The 18,441-nt window shown below is 40.9% G+C and overlaps 1 protein-coding gene and 1 pseudogene across 3 annotated transcripts in view; both read left to right on the top strand.

Moving 5' to 3' along the window:
- The window catches only part of DCP1A (decapping mRNA 1A), a 57,637-nt gene that overhangs the window by 20,377 nt on the left and 18,819 nt on the right, over nucleotides 1–18,441 (top strand). For all 3 annotated transcript variants that reach the window (XM_030307017.1, XM_030307019.1, XM_030307018.1), the window contains 3 exons: nucleotides 7,703–7,769; nucleotides 13,159–13,297; nucleotides 18,301–18,414. In XM_030307017.1, the coding sequence (XP_030162877.1) occupies nucleotides 7,703–7,769; nucleotides 13,159–13,297; nucleotides 18,301–18,414 (320 nt within the window). The remainder of the gene's footprint in view (nucleotides 1–7,702; nucleotides 7,770–13,158; nucleotides 13,298–18,300; nucleotides 18,415–18,441) is intronic.
- On the top strand, nucleotides 3,731–7,695 carry LOC115527220 (annotated as a pseudogene).

Here is an 18,441-nt window from a genome sequence, read left to right as displayed (position 1 = left end):
ACAGGGACACCTGGGTGGCTGAGTCAGTTGAGCATCTGACTGTTGATTTCAGCTCAGATCATGATATCATGGTTCGTGATATCAAGCCCGGCATCTGGCCGTGCACTGACAGCACAGACCCTGCTTGGGATTCTCTGTCTTCTCTCTCTGCCCCTTCCATGCTCAAACTCTCTCTCTCTCTCAAAATAAATAAATAAAACTTTAAAAAAATATATAAGAAACAACAGGTGTTGGAGAGGATGTGGAGAAAAGCAAACCTTCATGCACTGTTGCTAGGACTGTAAATTGGTGCATCTATTATGGAAAACAGTATGGAGATTTCTCAAAAAATTAAAAATGAAACTACCATATATGATCTGGCAATTCCACTTCTGGGTATTTATCCGAAAAAAATGAAAACACTAATTTGAAAAGATATGTGCACTTCTGTGTTTATTGTAGCGTTATTTACAATGGCCAGAATGTGGATATAACCTAGGAGTCCATCAATGGATGAATGGAAGAAGAAAATGTATATATACACAATGGAATATTATGCAGCCATTAAAAAATTGAAACCTTACGTTTTGCAACAATATAGATGGACCTTGAGGACATCATGCTAAAATGAAGTAGATCAGATAGAAAAAGATAAATATTATATGATCTCACTAATGTGTGGAATCTTTAAGGAAGAAAAAAAAAAAACAGGATGCCTGGGTGGCTTAGATGGTTAAGTGTCCAACTCTTAATTTCGGCTCAGGTAATGATCTCACAGTTTGTGAGTTCGAGCCCCTCATCAGGTTCTGTGCTGATAGCGCAGAGCCTGCTTGGGATTCTTCCTCTCCCTCTGTCTCTCTGCCTGTCTGTGCTCACTCTGTCTCTCTCTCTCTTTCAAAATAAATAAACTTAAAAGCTCATGGATATAAAGAACAGATTGATGGTTGCCTGAGGTGGGGGGAGGGGAGATCAAAAGGTACAAATTTCCAGTTACGAAATGAGTAAGTTATGGGGATGTAATATACAGCATGGTGACTATAATTCTATATTCTGTCATCCTTTTATTGTATGTTTTTTAACTTATTTATACTCTTTTATGTGTTAGTTTAGTCTATAAGCATAATTAAAGCTCATTAAGTTTTTGTTTTATAAAAAAATGTGTTCTTTCATGTAATGAGGCAATGGCTGTGTGGTGTCGAGACCACTGGCCTAAGAGTGAGAGTACCTGAGTTCTAGCCACAGTGCCAAGACTGTTTTCTTCTGATTTGTAATAAGCTATTTAGCCTTTCCATGAACCTCAGTTTCCATCCATAAAAGTGCACAGTGAGACTTCTGATCCAAACAAGATGGCCTAGACTTACTTGTCTCTCCTTGCTTCTCCCTGTTAAGTACAACTATAAAACCCAGAAATAACACAAGAGACAATCAGTAGAACTCTGAAAGGTGGAAAGGGGAAGACTCACAACTGGCAAAACAGCACAGCAACAGGGTCTTACAACCCTCTCACCCAACAGAAGATGGGGACCCAGGCCTGGTATTTGCTGACCTCCAACCTAGCAACACAGGACAGGTCAGGTAGGCTCATTCCCCTCCTGGATCAAGTGGTAGTCCTGCCAACAATATCAGGTGAGCCCAGAAAACTGGCAGAAAGGATTAGAGGAGCCCTGCTGACAATGAGTGGCCACCAGGGGGAGTGCTTTCCCTCCCTCCCACGAAGGGGAGGGAGGGGTGGAGGAGGAGTCCCATCACTGGCCTAGTCTGGGAAGCAGTCTTCATCTGTGAAAGTCAGAGGCTCTCTTCCAGGACAGGCACACCAGGTGGCCTAGCCATGGGGAACTCCTCCCACACCTTCAAGATACTTGGCTGAGAGCCGACTAAATTCTTACTTCAAGAAATTATAAAAAGAAGAGGAAATTAAGCTCAAAGCATACAGAAGTAAGGAAAGAATGAAGATAAGAGCAGAAGAAATCAATGGCATTGAAAATATGAAAAGAGAAAAATTAGTGAAACACTAAGCTGGGTTTTTAGAAAACTTTTAAGTTTATTTTGAGAGAGACAGAGACAACACAAGTGGGGGAGGGGCAAAGAGAGGGAGGGAGAGAGAAAATCTCAAGCAGGCTCCTCACTGTCATTACAGAGCTCCGTGTGGGGCTCAAACCCACGAAGCAATAAGATCATGACTTGAGCCGAAACCAAGAGCTGGACATTTAACTGACTGAGCCACCCAGGCACCACAAATTAAAAAAAGATCAATAAAATTCACAAACCTTTTTAGCAATACTAAGAAAAATAAAACACAATGTACCAGAATCAGGAATGGAATAGTAGGTATCACTATAGATTCTCCAGACATTAAAAGGGTAATAAGCTAATGCTGTGAACATTTAAGTACTTTATTTTTCTTTAATTTTTTTTTACATTTTTTAAAATTTATTTTTGATAGCACAAGTGGGGGAGGGGCAGAGAGAGACAGAGACACAGAATCCGAAGCAGGCTCCAGGCTCCAAGCTGTCAGCACAGAGCCCAACACGGGGCTTGAACTCACAAACTGTGAGATCATGACCTGAGCCAAAGTCAGACGCTCAACCGACTGAGCCACCCAGGCACCCCCTGTGAACAGTTTTATAGTCATAAACTTGATAACTTGGAAGAAATGGACCAGTTCCTTGAAAACCCAAACTACAAAATTCAACCAAGACAAAATAGATAACATGAATAGTCCTATAGCCATTGAAGAAATTGAATTCATAATTCAAAAGAAAAAAATCTCCAGGCCTAGATGGTTTTACTGGAGAATTCAAAGAGGAATTAACACTAATTTTACATAGTTTCTTCCAGAAAACAGACAAGGAGGGAACAATTTTCAACTGATTTTATAAAGCCAGTATTACTCTGATACCCAAACTAGGCAGACAGTACAATAAAAGAAAACCACAAACCAGTATCTCTCAAGAAGTAGGTTAAAAAGGGGGCACCTGGGTGGCTCAGTTCGTTGAGCATGTAACTTTGGCTCAGGTCATGATCTCACAGTTTGTGAGTTCAAGCCCTGTGTTGGGCTCTGTGTCGACATCTCAGAGCCTGGAGCCTGCTTCAGATTCTGTGTTTCCCTCTCCCTCTGCCCCTTCCCTGCTTGCACTCTGTGTCTCTCTCAAAAATAAATAAACATTAAAAAACAAAAAAATTTTTAGAGAAGTAAGTTAAAAAAAATCCTCAGCCAAATATTAGCAAACCCAACAATATAGAGAAAAGGGTTTTATTCCAGATCTGCAAAGCTGGTTCAGTATTGAAAATAAGGGGCGCCTGGGTGGCTCCATCAGTTTAGCACCTGACTCTTGGTTTCAGCCCAGGTCATGATCTCACAGTCATGAGATCGAGCCTCTTGTCAGGCTCTGCACCAAGTGTAGAGTCTGCTTGGGATTCTCTCTCTCCCTCTTTCTCTGCCCCTTCTCCACTTGTGCGCACACACATGCCCACTCTCTCAAAAATAAACATTTTAAAAAAATACATTGAACATCAGTTTAATCCACCATATCAAAAGACTAAAGATGAAATAGAAATATCACATGATCATATTTAGTGTTTTTGATGCAGGGAAAAAACCCATGTCCATGCATGATAAAAACTCTTAAGTTGAGAATAGAAGTAAATTATGTGATCTTGATAAAGAGCATCTGCAACAGCCTTACAGCCAGCATTATACTTACAGTGAAAGGCTGAATGTTTTCCCTTTAAGATTGAGAACAAGGCAAGGATGTCCACTGTCAACACTGCTGTGCAACGTAGCACTGAAAGTTCTAACCACTGCAATAAGGCAAGAAAGAAAAATAGGCCTACATACTGGAAGAGAAAGGGGAGAAAAATAATAAAAATGTTATTCGCAGATAACAGACTAAGTACAAATTCCTAAAACTAATTAGTGAGCTTGGTAAGATATGAGAATACAAGATCAACATTCAAAACTCAGTCACAATTAAAAACTACCATTTAGGGGCGCTGGCTGGCTCGGTCGGCAGAGCATGCGACTCTTGATCTCGGGGTCATGAGTTAGAGTCCCACAGTGGGTGTAGAGATTACTTAAAAAGATAACCTTAAAAACAAGCCACCATTTATAGCCCTTACAAAGTTACGTACTTAGGCATAAATTTAACAAAACATGTACAGGATCTCTGTGCTGAAAATTACTGATGAAAGAAATCAAAGAAGATCTAAATAAATGGAGAGATAGACTGTACTTGTGCATTGAAGTACTCCACATAGTACAAATTCACCTATTCCCAAATTGCTCCGTAGGTTTAAAGCACTTTCTTCTATCAAAATCCCAACAATGTTTTTTGTAGGCATAAACAAACTTATTCTAAAACTTCTATGGAAAAGCACAGGCCGTAGAAGATAAAACAATTTGGAAAAGCATAAAGTGGGGGGGAATTATTAAGGCCTACTATATAGCACAAGAATCAAGACAGTGTGGTACTGGTGGAGGAATAAACACATAAATAGGATAAAATAAATCTGGAAATAGACCCACACAAATATACCCAACTGATATTTGACAAAGGTACAAAATACTCCTCAATAAAGAGAGGAGAGCATTTCAACAAATAATGCTGGATAGAACATTTAGACCAAAAGAAAACCTTAACCTAAACCTTTTTATGCAAAAATTAACTGAAAATCAATTACCAACTGATGGAGCGCCTGGGTGGCTCAGTTGGTTAAGCATCTGACTTCGGCTCAGGCTATGATGTCATGGTTCTTGGGTACAAGCCCGCATCAGGCTCTGTGCTGACAGCTTAGAGCCTGGAACCTGCTTCAGATTCTGTGTCTCTCTTTCTCTCTGCTCCTGACCCTCCCCCCCCCCAAATCTTTCTCAAGAATAAATAAAACATTTTAAAAAATTGATTACCTATTGAAATGTAAAACTATAAACCTTTTAGGAAAAATCATAGAAAATTTTGTTACTGCGGGTCCATCAGGAAAGAATCCTTGACACCAAAAGCATGATCCATAAAAGGAAAAATTGGTAAGTTGGACCTTGTCAAAATTAAAAATCTTTGCTCTGGCAGGACCTTACTAAGAATGAAAAACAAGCTTCAGATAGAAAATACCTTCAAACCACATATCCAAAAAAGGCCTAGTATCTTGAATATCTAAAGAACTCATAAAATTCAACAGTAAAAAACGTCCAATTAGAAGGGGCAAAAGACATGAACAGACATTTGACTAAACAAAATATGGATGACAGAGAAGCACATGAAAAGATGTTCAGCATCATTAGCTTCTAGGGAGATGTAAACTAAAACCACAGTGAGATGCCACTATATACCTGTCAGAATGGATGAAGTTAAAAATAGAAGAACAGATGCTGGCAAGGATGCAGAGAAACTGGATTGCTCATATGTTGCTGGTAGGAATATAAAATAGTACCAACACTCTAGAGAACAGAGTTTCTTCTTTAAACTGGACATGCAACTTCTGTGACTCAGTAACTGTGCTTTGGGGCATTTAACCCAGAGATGAAGACTTACATTCACACGAAAATCTGTGCATGAACTTTCATAGCTGCTTATTTGTTAATAGCTCAAAACTGGAAACACACCACGTGTCCATCAGTGGATGAACATTTGAACAGGTATGGCCACACCATGAAATACTACACAGCCGAAAAAGAGTGGGGGTGGGGATGAACAATTGGTGCAAGCAACAACTTGGATGAATATCCAGAGAATTATGTTGGGTTAGAAAACTCAATCTCAAAAAGTTGCATGTTTCATGATTCCCTTTATATTCTGTAACATTCTTGAAATGACAACATTAAAGAAACAGAACAGATTAGTGTGTCTGCCAGGAGTCAGAGATGGAGAGGGACCAAGGGAAGAGGGTGTGGCTATAAAAGTCCACCAGGGATCTTTGTGGCCACAGCAATGTTCTGTAACTTGACTGTATCAATGTCAGAAGCCTGGCTGTGAAATCATACTATAGTTTTACCAAACGTTACCAATGGAAGAAACAAAGGGCACATACAGTCTCTGTTTATTTTTTCCAAGTGTGTGTGAAGCTACAATTATTTCAAAATTAAAAGTTTAATTTAGCCCTTTTCCTTTGGAGCACCACTGAAAATCCTGGTGTCGCCATGGTGTTACCGGTATGTAAGAACCGGTATTGTAAGAACATACCCAAAGTCTCACTTCGGCAGAAGTGTCCCTGATGCCAATATCCACATCTTTGACCTGGGGCAGAAGAAGGCAAATGTGAATGGGTTCCCACTATGTGGCCACATGACGTCAGATGAATATGAGCAGCTCTCCTCTGAAGCCCTGGAGACTGCCTGTATTTTTGCCAGCAAGTACATGGTGAAAAGCTATGGCAAAGATGGTTTTCATATCCAAGTGCAACTCCACCCCATCCCCATCATCTGTATCAACAAGATGTTGTCCTGTGCTGGGGTTGACGGGCTCCAGACAGGTATGTGGAGTGCCTTTGGAAAACCCCAGGGCACATGGTTAGGGTCCACAGTGGCCATGTCATCATGTCCTTCCAGAAGCATGTGATTGAGGCCCTACGCAGGGCCAAGTTCAGGTCCTCTGGCCACCAGAAGATCTTCATTTCCAAGAAATAGGGCTAAGTTTAATGTGGACAAATTTGGAGACATGATGGCTGAAAAGCAGCTCATCCCAGTTGGCTGTGGGGTCAAATACATCCCTACTCATGGCCTCTTAGACAAACGACAGGCTCTGCACTCATGAGAACCTCAGCACTGCTCCCTCCTTATTCATGCCCACCAATAAATTCTACTTCCTGTCTTAAAAAAAAAAGTTTAATTTTTAAAAAAAGACATAATGATATCTGCACTGCCTGTACCAGTCATTTTAAGTATGAAGGAAGGTGCAGCCTGGGCCAAGCTGTGAGTATCATGGTGGGCACACGTGGTAGCAATGAGCCATAGCTATTCATATGTTTGTTTTGACTTACAATTCAGTATTTCTGTCCCACCTTATCCAGAAAGTGTTTACAGTGGTTTTTATGTATTGTTAACCTTTAATTATAAAGTTCATTTATCTATTCACCAAATAGTTTTTGAAGGTTTTCTTAGTGTTGATCACACCACACGTGCTGGGAATGAAAAAGGAAAAGAAGTGTGATAGACTGAGCTCAGCCCCAGCATTTCCATTTCCTGCGTGAACGATGTTGATCATAGGCTGGATCTGGAGCTGGTGTTTGTTTTTATTGTAATTACTGATTCCATATTTCAAGCTTCGAAAGATTGATGGAGGTTCTGTTGTTTGGTTCTGCTGGTGGGTGAACTTGGTTTTCGATAATTAAGACACTTTTTTTCACATTTCACTGTCAATTTGAAATGCATCTCACAATGTTGATTCTTAGTTTAACAGCACTTTCCTTTCTTAGTAACACAGAAAATAATGGTACCTCTTACACTTAGTGGCACCTTAGGCTCAATGAGATCTGGAAATCATGTCTGAAAACTTTCTTTCGCAATTTTCATCTGAATATTTTACCTATCTTAATTTTATTAATAATTTTATTAAGCAGTTTAAGGGAGAGGCTTTTTTTTCTTTAGAGGAATTCTTAACAATTTGAGGGTTTGATGGTAAATTCTGTTGGTGGTAAATTCTCTGACATTCCGTGGTAATAATATAGTATTTACGTATACTCAAATGTTGAAACCACATTTCCCATTATCTTTTTTTCTCCTTTGTTTTTCAAGTGTCGATATACAGCATCTGGTTTTACGATAAGAATGACTGTCACCGCATAGCCAAACTCATGGCCGAGTAAGTATTTCTTTTACAACATAGATCTAATTAATGATATATGAGAGATGAAAAAATCACTTTCCCCCTCGCTTCTGTTTGCTACTGAGTCTACTAATTTGTTTCTCCCCTGATTTCCTGCTTATTGTCCAAAAATTGGAAGAGGCAGAAAAGCTTAAAACTAGAATTATCTGTAACCCTACTACTCCCATTGTTAGTGTTTTAGTCTGTTTCCTTCCCGTCTTTTTATTTGTACATTAGGTCGTGTGTGGTGGTTTTTTATAAAAATAGATCACCCTGTACCTCCTACTTTTCAGTTCAACAGCCTTTTTCCAGTTTACGCTAAAGAGTCCTCTGTGGTATTTGTAATTTTATCCAGTCCTGAAGACAAATCTTAATTTAACCAAACCCTTATTGTTAAGCATGTGCTTAGGGCTGACCCCAGAGGACGCTATCACGCCCAGGGCACAGGCAGGCGGCGCTAGGCTCTGGCGAGACGAGTGGTGCGGCGCTCCGCAGCCAGTAGAGAACTCCTGCCTGCGCCTCCTTGACGTGAACTCCGCTGTGGCGCCGACTCTAGGTGTAGTGGTCCCCCAGTTCACTGATGGGCTGTGTTCCAGGAGATGCTTTGTATGTCAGAATCTTGGAATTGGAAAGCAATTTCATTGAATGAGAGTTCTAAAGGGTGGCTTACTGTCTTTTCTCAAGCCAGCCCGCAGGAGCCACCCCTCATCTGGCTTCTCTGTGCTGCTGGTGCTGCTGGTCTGGGTTCTGGGAGCCCGAGACACCGTGGCGCTGGAGGGGCCTGCGGTGCTGTGGCCACCAGTGTATTCTGGCTCACCTGTGTTTCCTTTTCGGTTTTTGCCTAAATCTCCCCAGAGATGTGAACCCCCACCCCATCATCGGAATTCCTTTCGTTCTCCTGCAAGGTTTTTATCTACATCTTTGGAAGAAAACTCTTAATTTTTTAAGAAACAGTCCAATTTCACACTAATTTCTGTAAAAGTGTAAATAAATAAGCCCCAAACCTCAATTCCAGGCATATTTGCATTTTAAAAGAAGCCCATATGGCTAAAGCAAAGTTTTAATCGAAGACCACTGTCATGTCCTGATTGGATGTCTGTCCGCCTTCTGCTTTGATGGCTCTGGCCGTGAGCTCACAGGATAGGCTGTGTTTATTACTGTGGGCATACACCCCTGAAGACATTGTTCCAAATGAACTTGCATCAGTCATGTTGGAAAACATGTTGCCTCTCTAGAAACACCCCTCCTTCCTTCCTTCCTTCCTTTCCTTTCCTTTCCTTTCCTTTCCTTTCCTTTCCTTTCCTTTCCTTCCTTTCTTTTTTTTTTTTATTTATTTTTTTAATGTTTTTATTTATTTTTGAGACAAAGAGAGAGCATGAGCAGGGGAGGGGCAGAGAGAGGGGGAGACACAGAAGCAGAAGCAGGCTCCAGGCTCTGAGCTGTCAGCACAGAGCCCGACGCGGGGCTCGAACTCACAGACCGTGAGATCATGACCTGAGCCAAAGTCGGACGCTCAACCGACTGAGCCACCCAGGCGCCCCCTTCCTTCCTTTCTTTTAATGTTTTACTTATTTTTGAAAGAGAGAGAGAGAGAGAGAGAGAGAGCAGGGGGAGGGGCAGAGAGAGAGGGGGACAGAGGATCCGAAGCGGGCTCTCTGGCTCTGCACTGACAGCAGAGATCCCGACGTGAGGCTCCAGCTCACTAACCTCAAGGTCATCATCTGAGCTTTGCGAAGTTGGACACATAGCAACTGAGCACACTATTTTTACAACACCTTGTCCCTGGAAATGAATTAAAACTACTTTTTTTACAAAGCCATTTACTTATTTGATGACTACTTTTTGTATTTTTGAAAGTGACAGCAAAGGCAGTTTACTTCAAATTACTTAGAAGACACAGATGTATTGATTCTTGGGTATCCTGAAATCCAGAATATTTTTCTGAAATATCTAAACTTTGGAATATGTTAGTATATAGACTTTCTCCTGCAGGTTGAGAACTTTTGGGCCCCAAGTAAGAAATAGGTTTCTTTTAGCTTTAATAGCTACTTACAGGAAACCATTTTGAGCTTTTGTCTAAACTGTCAGGGCCAGTGGTACCCCTCATACAAGACTTCAGGTGGTAAATGAGGCAGAAGACTGAAGGCCTATCTGAAAATATTGTACCGAAACCAAAAGTAGGATGAGGAAGTAGAAACAGAAAGCAAAAGGGAAAAGGAGCATTTGAGTTTCTTTCACAAGAAATGCCCAAAAGAAGCACATTTGCTTATGCTTCCAGCTGGTTTTACTAGAAGCAGGGGAGTTATTGAAAGTGATTAGAGAGTGCCCTCATGAAACTGTTAGTAATGAGTTTTCAAGTGCCTGGCCTATTTATGGCCGAAGAGAACACCTTATATGTTAACATGAACTTTGTGATAAATGGTGTTGTGGTCACCAAAGATAAAGAAAAGACTACTTTATCTTTCTTTGCTCTGACTTTGCCTGTGTACAGCCTCTGTTTGCTACATAATTCAGATTATTATCTCTGCCCACCAGAAATACAGGTGTGTATTGGCAGATTGTGTGTGTGTCTCAATAAATGTGCCTGTCGGTGCCCATTCTGTTAAATCGCTGTTTCAACAGCTGCAATATAATAAAAATTCTCCAAGTAAAGAAGTTGACTTATTCCGAAAGATGTTTATAAAAACTGAGAAGCTCTGCGGTAGAGCATGCACACCTCTAGACCTGTACTGTATCCGAATTTAGAAATCCTCTCTGGTCAGTGGCAGGGTTGAAAATCCACTAAACTTGGGAAATGCTGACTCTCCTAAAGAGGAAATCCACCCTGCCAGAAACTCTTCCTAACAATAAATACTTGTTTGAACGGTTGCCTACGAAGACTGAAATTTGGAGAACTCATGGAAGTGAGCCTTATTCCTGATTTATGGGTAGTCTTGAGGGCATATTTGAGAAGACGGTGCTCCTAAGAGAGTTTGGATTGGAAGAGGCCTGATAGAGTCCCGGCATCTTTCCTGTCCCTTCTTGCCTGGACATGCTGTTGAAAGCAGAAGTGAACATTGTAAAGAGGCCTGTTCCACCGGTCTAATAGTGGCGACTGTTAGAAATGTTTTTGGGGCACCTGAGTGGCTCAGTGGGTTGAGCGTCCAACTTCAGCTCAGGTCATGATCTCACAGTTCACGAGTTCAAGCCCCGCATCGGGTTCTGTGCTGACAGCTCAGAGCCTGGAGCCTGCTTTGGATTCTGAGTCTCTCCCTCTCTCTCTGCCCCTCCCCCACTTGTACTCTGTCTCTCTCAAAAATCAAACATTTTTTTAAAATTAAAAAAAAGAAAGAAAGAAATGTTCTTTTGGGGGGGGCCCCTGGCTGGCTCAATCAGTAGAGCATGCAGTTCTTGATCTCAGCGTCTTGAATTGCAAACCCCATGTTGGGCATAAAGCTTACTTTATAAAAAAAAAAAAAAAACAACTTTGAACCAAAATTACAGATCCAGATCCAGTCTGGAGCAGGGATGAGGGGAATACCAGGATGGACAAACCAGGCAGCCTGGCAAGAGGGAGGAGAAAGAAAACAGGCTGTGTGACCAGAGTCTTCAATGAAGGTGAATTCAAGCTGGTGCAGCTTGTAACTGAGTATAAATACAAGTCTCTTGAAATAGCACTTTTTTTCCCCCTCGTTATTAAAGGAGTGCCTGTTAATTATGGAAAATGAAGAAACGGACAAAAAAGGAAAGGGAAATTGCTTGTGATCTTACCATCAAGAAATAACCAACGTATATCTCTCCAGTCTTTTTCTCCTTTGCAACAGGCCTCACAGTTGGGGCCATATAGTCTTTCTTGTCTGGTATGGATATAAATGAGACAATATGGATGCTAATTAGTCTGATCTTCATATCACATACCAGTCTTCTTTCATTCTACTGTAAAGTCTGTGACTGTACATTTATGTCAGAAATAATCATCGTATTCAGAGCTATAAGCATCTAGAGAAATAACACCATTACTTCAAAGCAAGATCTTCTAAACAGAAATCTAGCCTTAGGAGAAGATTCTGGTCAAGTAAATTTGGGGAAATGTATAAGCCCACCCTTCTTGGAGAATCAAATATACTTTAGTACGTTAAAAACTCAGAATGAGTCTGCTGTTTAAAAAAAAAAAAGTGCTTAATACTCTTTAACCCAATGTTTTCAAATAAAAGAACCATCCCACGCACATGAATGGGAGCTCCTAGGCAGGTTGTTTTAAAGCAGTGAACTGACACTGAAGTGGCCTATTCTTGTCCTATTCCTGTTGTTCAAAAAAACCCAAGGGGGCACCTGGGTGGCTCAGTCGGTTAAGCGGCTGACTTCGGCTCAGGTCATGATCTCGAGGTCCGTGAGTTCGAGCCCCGCATTGGGCTCTGTGCTGATAGCTCAGAGCCTGGAGCCTGTTTCAGATTCTGTGTCTTCCTCTCTCTGACCCTCCCCCGTTCACACTCTGTCTCTGTCTCAAAAATAAATAAACATTAAAAAAAAAAAATTAAAAAAAAAAAACAACCAAGAAACAGATGTTCTGCTACTGAATTGTTTTATTGCCTGTCCTTATCACCATCCAGAAAGTTTTCAGCTTATACAATAATCAAGTTGTCCTGTGCCCATAATATCCTGTGGCAGGTAATCCTGTTCATTAGAGCTGGGATTAAAACCTAAATGAATCTTAAAAAGAAAAAGACCCCAGCCCTCTCTGGCATTCTTAACCCTCAACTTTTCTTGCTTTATTTTCAAGTGCAGAATTAGCCTGAGCACCAATCAGAATGAATAGCACTGCCATGATCACCCTGACCTCACCACCCACTTGGTGATTTCTAAGGAGAGAATAAGGGAAACCTTTGAAGATTTGCTGAAATCTTTTTTTTTTTAAGAAGCTCCTCTCCCTCCCTCTCTCTCCCTCTCTCTCCCTCTCTCTCCTTCTCTCTCCTTCTCCCTCCTCCCCCCCTCCCCCAGTCCAGTGTCAGTACAGACTTTCCACAGTGGTTGCTCAGCTATGCAGCCTGCCCGTGTCTTGCTGACTACATGCTTTTGAAAATGTACTTCACCTGGTAGTTTGAGTTTGAGACTTCAAAAAAGAGAAATAATTTGGTCATTTTTAACATATCTGCTCCTACCATCTCTAGAAAAGAATTCTGTACTCTGCCCTTCTAACAGTGAGACACATCAGTTGGCATTGTTGCACATGAGCTGGTAAAGCAGTTAGTTATGTACTCCCAATACAGACCGAGGCCCTGCAATTGTACTGGGAGGAAGCATATCCTATGACATTCTTCCCGTATCCTCGGAAGACAAACACCAGGAGAGTTCGTGGGTCAGATTGTGCCTAAAGAAGTCTTTCTAAAATCTGGTTCTCCTTCTCTAGTGTGGTAGAAGAGGAGACACGGCGGTCCCAGCAAGCTGCTCGGGACAAACAGAGTCCCAGCCAGGCTAACGGCTGCAGTGACCACAGGCCCATCGACATTCTGGAGATGCTAAGCAGAGCCAAGGATGAATATGAGAGGGTGAGACGGACTGGGAGGACCAAGAGGGGAGAAGGAGGCAGGTGGGGAGTAGGGGGAGGGGGCGTGGGGGCATGTGCTGGGGAAGTCACCTCTAGGCCAGCAGAGATAATTAGTCCAGAAAGAATACATGTCTTACAGTTTTTAGCCTAAAAGGGAAAGAAATTTGCTTACGTCCAAGCCCTTGACTTGGTGTGAAAGTTTAGAATGCTCTTTTTCTGTTCCCATAAAATTACTGAAAATGGTTTCAGGGTGCAAAAGTTAGCCTGCAGCAGGTAGTTCTTCAAAAGCTTCTTGCCTGTTCTTCACCCCTGTGGCCTCTGCTAGGGCTTAGGAATATGTGTAGCCTGATCATTTGCACCTGCTAATACAAAGGGTATACTTATGGTCTGCAGTTGGTGGTAGGTTCACAGCCTTCATTAAGCATTATTTGGAATTCTACCCACGTGTGAAGCTTTTCTAGATTTTTTTTTTCTGTATATTAGTTTAAAAGTGAAAGGATGGCGTTTTCTCCCTGAAATTGAATAAAATGGAAGTTGTAGTGCATTTGTTAACTTATTCACTACACACTTACGAACCGTCCACTATGCATCAAGCAGTGGGCATTTCATTAGTGGTCTTCAAACCGCGTGGCTTTGGAACTGCCCTGACTTATCACTTGACATGGGCCCCTGAGAGCTTCACGCTTCATAGGAGGCAGACTGAAGGTTTCCACTGCTGCGCTTTGTTTCAGTGGAATTGTAATTGTCACCTTACTCTTTACTGATATGTGATTAAGTACTTTTCTTTTGTTTTTTTGTGTAATCCTCACCTCACCAAAAGTTCCAGGGACAGGTGTGAAAAGCACTCTCTATGGTGTGTTTCCCAAACCATTCTGCTCTAACACTAGCCTCTACATAGTTAACAGGTGACCCTTAGGAAAGGTTCCAGTTGGTCAAGTGAGTTAAGGAAATGTTGTTAACATGGCTCCTCCTCCCCCATCCTCCTGGGGCTTTGGGCTTTGCAATGCTCAAGACTCTGAGGGGCCCTACAATAAGTACAGCAGCACCGATTCCCAGGTTGCTCAACTATGGGACCATTTTTCTCATATTCCACTTCAGCATCTCAAGAATCTAGAGTTTAGGGAGCAGACTTTGAAACAGTGCTCTGGAAGGTAGTTTCCTCCAGCAAAGGAAAAGTCCTATTCAAACACCAAAGGAAATCTCACTTCTGAGGTAGAGAAGTGTACATTAGAGCCCCTGAGAAGTTCAAGTTGCATCAAATTCCTCAGTGTCTCATAGAGAATTAAGAGGAATTTATGGAACTCTGAAAATTAATACAGGAAAAGCAGTCATCTCTGTAGTGGATGCATGAACACTTAGGATCCTAACTGGATGAGAATAAATTCCGAGAATAATTTTCTGTTCTTTTAGGTCACCTTATATTCCCCCAAATTCCCTCTCATATCCTTAATGAGATCTGGCTATCTATATAGATGCCTTGTTCTGTTTTTATAGAGGCCTTTTTGTGTTCTGAGAACAGGTAGCTAATAAATCCAGGGCTCTGTCACGCATTCCTAGTGATGACTAGATCACGGTGCCACACGGGACAGAAAGTGTAGGTGCTGTGCACCAGAGCTGGTGCTCTGGGAGGTGGCCTGGCTTACTCCTCAGCCTAAGAAGCAAGTAGCCACAAAATGAAAGAAGGAACAGAGCCTTGGTTTTGTCCACAAAGCTATAAAGGAACTCTAGATCAAGCAGGCAATCTGAAAATGTGACACATTGCAAAAGGTAAGAATGTGGAGAGCACGGTAATTACCGTTGTAAAGAAAATTCCCCCATGCTATGGAATAAGTAAAATGATGTCTATGGCTAGATTAAAACTAATAAACCTTTGGGAATTTTGTAAATCTTTGGTACTTCCTTTTTATAATGCATTCTTTCTGGTTGTGAAAACTGTCTGTAAATAGGTGGAGCTTCCTGAAAGAGTAGGTTTTTTTCGTGTCCACACTTGCCTGTCATCCAACCAAATGGGAGTTGGAATTCGCAGTGACCTGTGAATTCATAGCCAAGTGTTTGCATGGGCGCTCTCAGCTGCCACGCAGCTCCAGATGGCCCTTTGTTTATCTGTAGTAGAGACTTAGATTGACAGTCTAGGGCAGAGGTGCAAGCCATGCCTCAGTGATGGCATGTAACCCCAATCCTAAATCTCCCCCACCCACCGTGAATGAAATTCCACGCTTTGGGGTGAAGGATTTATAGTAAAGACTGTTGGGAAATTAAAACTCTATAGTAAACGTTTTCTCCTAAAGTCCTATAGTTTGTTTTAACCAACTTACCTTTTTTAAAGGTAAGTAACAGGCCCCCCAGGTGGCTCAGTCGGTTGAGCGTCCAACTTTGGCTCAGGTCACGATCTCATGGTTCATGAGTTTGAGCCCCGCGTCAGGCTCACTGCTATCAGCATGGAGCCCACTTTAGATCCTCTGTCCCCCTCTCTCTCTGCCCCTCCCCCTGTCATACTCTCTCTCTAAACAATAAACAAAACATTAAAAAGTAATAATAATAAAGGTAAGAAAGATAGCTAAAGCCACAATCCTTTACAGCGGCCCCTTACTGAGTTGCTTGTAGCCACAGGATATAATCCTGGATTTTGGTTGAGAGGTTGTTTCTATTTCATATTTAAAGATTAGAGTAAAAGAAAAAAACATAATTCCACCACCTAGAAATAATCACTGATAATACTTTGTATCCTTCCAAAAATATGTGTAAATGTGTCCCAGAGTGTGTGGTATGCTTCTCTACACTAGTTTTATTATTAACTAGTTTTAAAAGTCGCTTTTATTAACTCTTTTGTAACCAGTTTTTTTTTTTTCAAAGAACAATACCTTGATGACAGTAGCTATTTATTCATCTCACAGGGGAGTCCCTGTGAGATTTCTTTCGGTAGAATGAAAACTTTTTGAAAAAGAGAAGAGTGGTATTAATAGCTGCATGTTTTTTCTCCCGTGCTTTACATAAACAATACACTGTTCTTTTCTGATTCTCTTAAGAACTCAGAAATATATCCTGTGGCTAAGTCTTCATGTTCAGCATTTTCTGTTAAGATAAACCATTTGAAATACAATTGGTAGATCGAAGGATTTTGTCATTTTTAAGGTTTTTACTAAATATTGTAATAAAATTGCCCTCCAGAAAGTTTGATTGTCCATTTCCCCGAATCTGTACAAATAGCAAGTGTCATCTACAAACTCAGATTAAACCTTCCAAGAACAGCCCTGCACATGTATAAAAAAAATGTCTAGGACCTTTTAAAGTACAGCCCATCTTGTAGTTCATGTTGAGTTAAGCAGAGGAGACTAAACTGCCCCCAAAACCACATGGGCCATGGAAGCACATGTAGTGGGTGGGCCAGGGTAGCCCTGATGCAAACAGAACCTGGCCCTGCATCAGAGAGTCATGTGCAGCTCAGCTCCAGCCAGTTGTTGCAAAGGTGTTCAGCTTCTCTCCAAAAATAACAAGCTGGGATTTTTATGTGAAAACTCCCAATTTTGAAAATGTTTCTGAACATTGTATACCCTCTGCTCTTAGGAACTTGTTATGAACATTGTTTTGAGCTTTTCTGTGATGCAGTTTAATTCCAAGCATTCTCCATAATGTGTTAGTACATATTGATGGTGGTGTTGCACAAAGGGGTAGAAAATAAGATATTTCATAGGCAGTTGAAGGGGGTTAAGAAGTACAGACTTCCAGTTATAAAATGAGTAAGTGATGGGGATGAAAAATACAGCACAGGGAATGTAATCAGTAATGTTGTAATAACTTTGCATGGTGACCACACTTGCCTGGGTGAACCCTGTGTGATAGGTAGAATTGTCTAATCACCATGTTGTGCACCTGAAACCAATATAACATTGTGTGTCAACTGTATTTCAGTAATAGATGTTTTTAAAAAGATATTTCATAGGCTGTCCCAGGCTATTTCACCTCTGTCTAAATGGATAACACTGAATAAAAAGTGTTATAAGGATTATGTCATTTGAATAGAATAAATGCATCTTAGCCATTCATTTAACATTGGAGTACCTAACGCTGTGCTAAGCACATGTACTTATTCTCTGCTATCAAAATTAATGTGTCCCTGGACTGAAGTTTGGGGCTTCGTTTTTAAATCTGGTCTCCTGAGTGTTCTAAACTGTTTCTGGTGTCCATTGTGACATGAGTAATGGATCACATAGCCCAAATATAATAACTTCAGTTCCTAAGAATTCATAATTCTGTGCCCACCTAATGATCTGTTTTTAGGATTCTCTTTAAGACCAAAAGTATTTTCACTTTTGGTGTTACATATAAGTTAACAGGAATTTTAAAACATTTAATGACTGTCATCTTGATGGTGATGCTTAGAGATCTTTTTAGTTTAAGAGTATACAATGATTTCAACCAATAGTGTTGGGAACAGTTGGCCATCCACATACAAAAAAAGAAAAAAAAATCCATAACATAAATGTAACACCTTATACAAAAATCAACTCAAAATGGATCCTAAATCTAAATTTAAAACTACAAAAATTTAGAAGAAAAATGCATTTTACCATATGACCTAGGTATACCACCGCCAGGTATTTACTCTAGAGAAATGATGCTTTTGTCCACACAAAAACCCGTGCATGAGGTTTTATGAATATAAAAGCTCTATACGTAATTACCAAAAACTGGAAATAGCACAAATGACCTCCTATGGGTGAGTGTTCCACAAGACAGTAATGTGGTCATGCAGTGCAACACTACTTAGCAGTAATATATGCACTTCAAGGGATATAAAAACAATTGTCACTATTCTCTAAAACCAAGTGCTCAACTGTCTAGAAATTTTATTTTTTAAGTTACTTACCTGAGGGTCCAAAGCAAAACATTTGGGGGAATTTTTGCTTGTTTTTAAAATAGCATTGCTGATAACCTCAGATGTCTTATGAGCCAAATAGTAGTCAGCAAACTGTTCACATGATATACTTTTCCTTTTAATTTCAGAATCAGATGGGCGACTCCAATATCTCCAGCCCTGGGTTACAGCCAAGCACTCAGCTCTCCAATCTGGGAAGCACCGAGACTCTAGAAGAGACACCATCTGGGTCACAAGATAAGGTTTGTACAGTTAAAGCCCTAGCTTTG

The sequence above is a fragment of the Lynx canadensis genome, chromosome A2 (genome assembly GCF_007474595.2).
Source record: "Lynx canadensis isolate LIC74 chromosome A2, mLynCan4.pri.v2, whole genome shotgun sequence".
Taxonomy (NCBI): domain Eukaryota; kingdom Metazoa; phylum Chordata; class Mammalia; order Carnivora; family Felidae; genus Lynx; species Lynx canadensis.
The sequence above is the reverse complement of the archived record's forward strand: the minus strand, read 5'-3'. Positions and strand labels throughout refer to the sequence as shown.